This window comes from Merops nubicus, unplaced genomic scaffold, assembly GCF_000691845.1.
Source record: "Merops nubicus isolate BGI_N331 unplaced genomic scaffold, ASM69184v1 scaffold28828, whole genome shotgun sequence".
Taxonomy (NCBI): domain Eukaryota; kingdom Metazoa; phylum Chordata; class Aves; order Coraciiformes; family Meropidae; genus Merops; species Merops nubicus.
In genome coordinates, this window is record NW_008628148.1 from 25 (window position 1) to 1,204 (window position 1,180).

Sequence of the window (1,180 nt, forward strand, 5' to 3'; positions counted from 1 at the left end):
ACCTTGAAAAGAACCTTCCCACCCAGCCCATTCTGTGACATTCTCTTCTACAGAACTAAATGCAACCCCTGGGTCAGTTAAAGACAGGCACAACTTCTACCCTTGCCCTGAGTCTTGGCCTCCTTACAACAAGTCTGCACAGGCAGCAGTTGTTCTTCCAGCACCTTGCTGCCAGGGTTGAGGCCCATGTGTCCTGTCCCCTGGCCTGAGCTTCCTGACCCAGGAGCTCTGGGCCCTCACCAGAGCCCTGCTGCTTTGTTTTCCTCACCCTCTGGCAGAGAGGAGAGACTTAGGCAGGAAGAGGAGGAGCAGAAGAGGCACAAGCTGCAGGCCCTGGAGAAGGCAGCTGTGAAGTTGGAGGCTTTCATGAAGGAGAAGGAGAAGGAAGTTCTCCAGCTGCAGGTAGGAGCAGCTGCTGCCTCCTGGGGCAGGGATTTGCTGGCAGCCCCGTGGCAGCCGTGGGCTTCTTTTCCAGGGATTTTTGTGCTGGTGGAATGGAGCACAAGCCTTGGCACCTTCTGGGTGTTGACAGCCTGTGGGTGGGAGGGAGGTGGAGGGAGAGCTCCGAAAAAAACCCACCATGGAATGATCCCGGAGGAGAGAGAACAAACTCCCCTCCTCCTGGGAGCTCCTGGGGGGAGCTGGGCAGGCAGCAGCACCTCACCCACCCCCCTCCCTCCTTCAGGAGGAAGCCAAAACCTTCATCACCCCTGAGAACCTGGAGGCCCGGATCGAGGAGTGCCTGGACAGCCCCCACAACCCCAACTTCGCCATCGACAGGGAGGGGCGGGTGGCCCGGCGCACCCCGCTGCCCTAGCACAGCCCTGGGGGGGCAGGGCCTCGGGGGGAGGCCTCCTGTGGCTCCCTTTTCAGAGATAAATCACCCACGGCACCCGTGGAGAAAGTTTGTGGCTCTGGTGGTGGTTCTTCCAAAGGGTGAACGCCTGGGGGAGGGAGGAACAGGCTGCTGGTGGTGGGGCTGCTGGTGGTGGGGCTCTGATGCCACCTCCCACGGGTGGGGATCCCCCCCACTTCCACACCAGGCGTGCAGCAGGGGAAAAAGGGGGGTGGTGCTGAGGCAGAACCTGCCCTGAGCTCCTCAGTGTCCCCCCCAGTGCTCCTGGGAGGTGATGGGCTCCGAGTGGCTCTGTGGGACACAGCCACCCTCCACCCTGGGGGT

The 1,180-nt window shown here is 61.5% G+C and overlaps 1 protein-coding gene across 1 annotated transcript; it reads left to right on the forward strand.

The window, feature by feature from the left end:
• Positions 1 to 282: 282 nt before the first annotated feature.
• MRPS26 (mitochondrial ribosomal protein S26) lies at positions 283 to 817 on the forward strand (the record flags this gene model as incomplete). The annotated part of the gene is made up of 2 exons (XM_008946587.1): positions 283 to 402; positions 686 to 817. Coding segments are annotated over 2 exons (252 nt in total), but the record flags the coding sequence as incomplete, so codon positions are not given.
• Between the last annotated feature and the right edge of the window lie 363 nt (positions 818 to 1,180).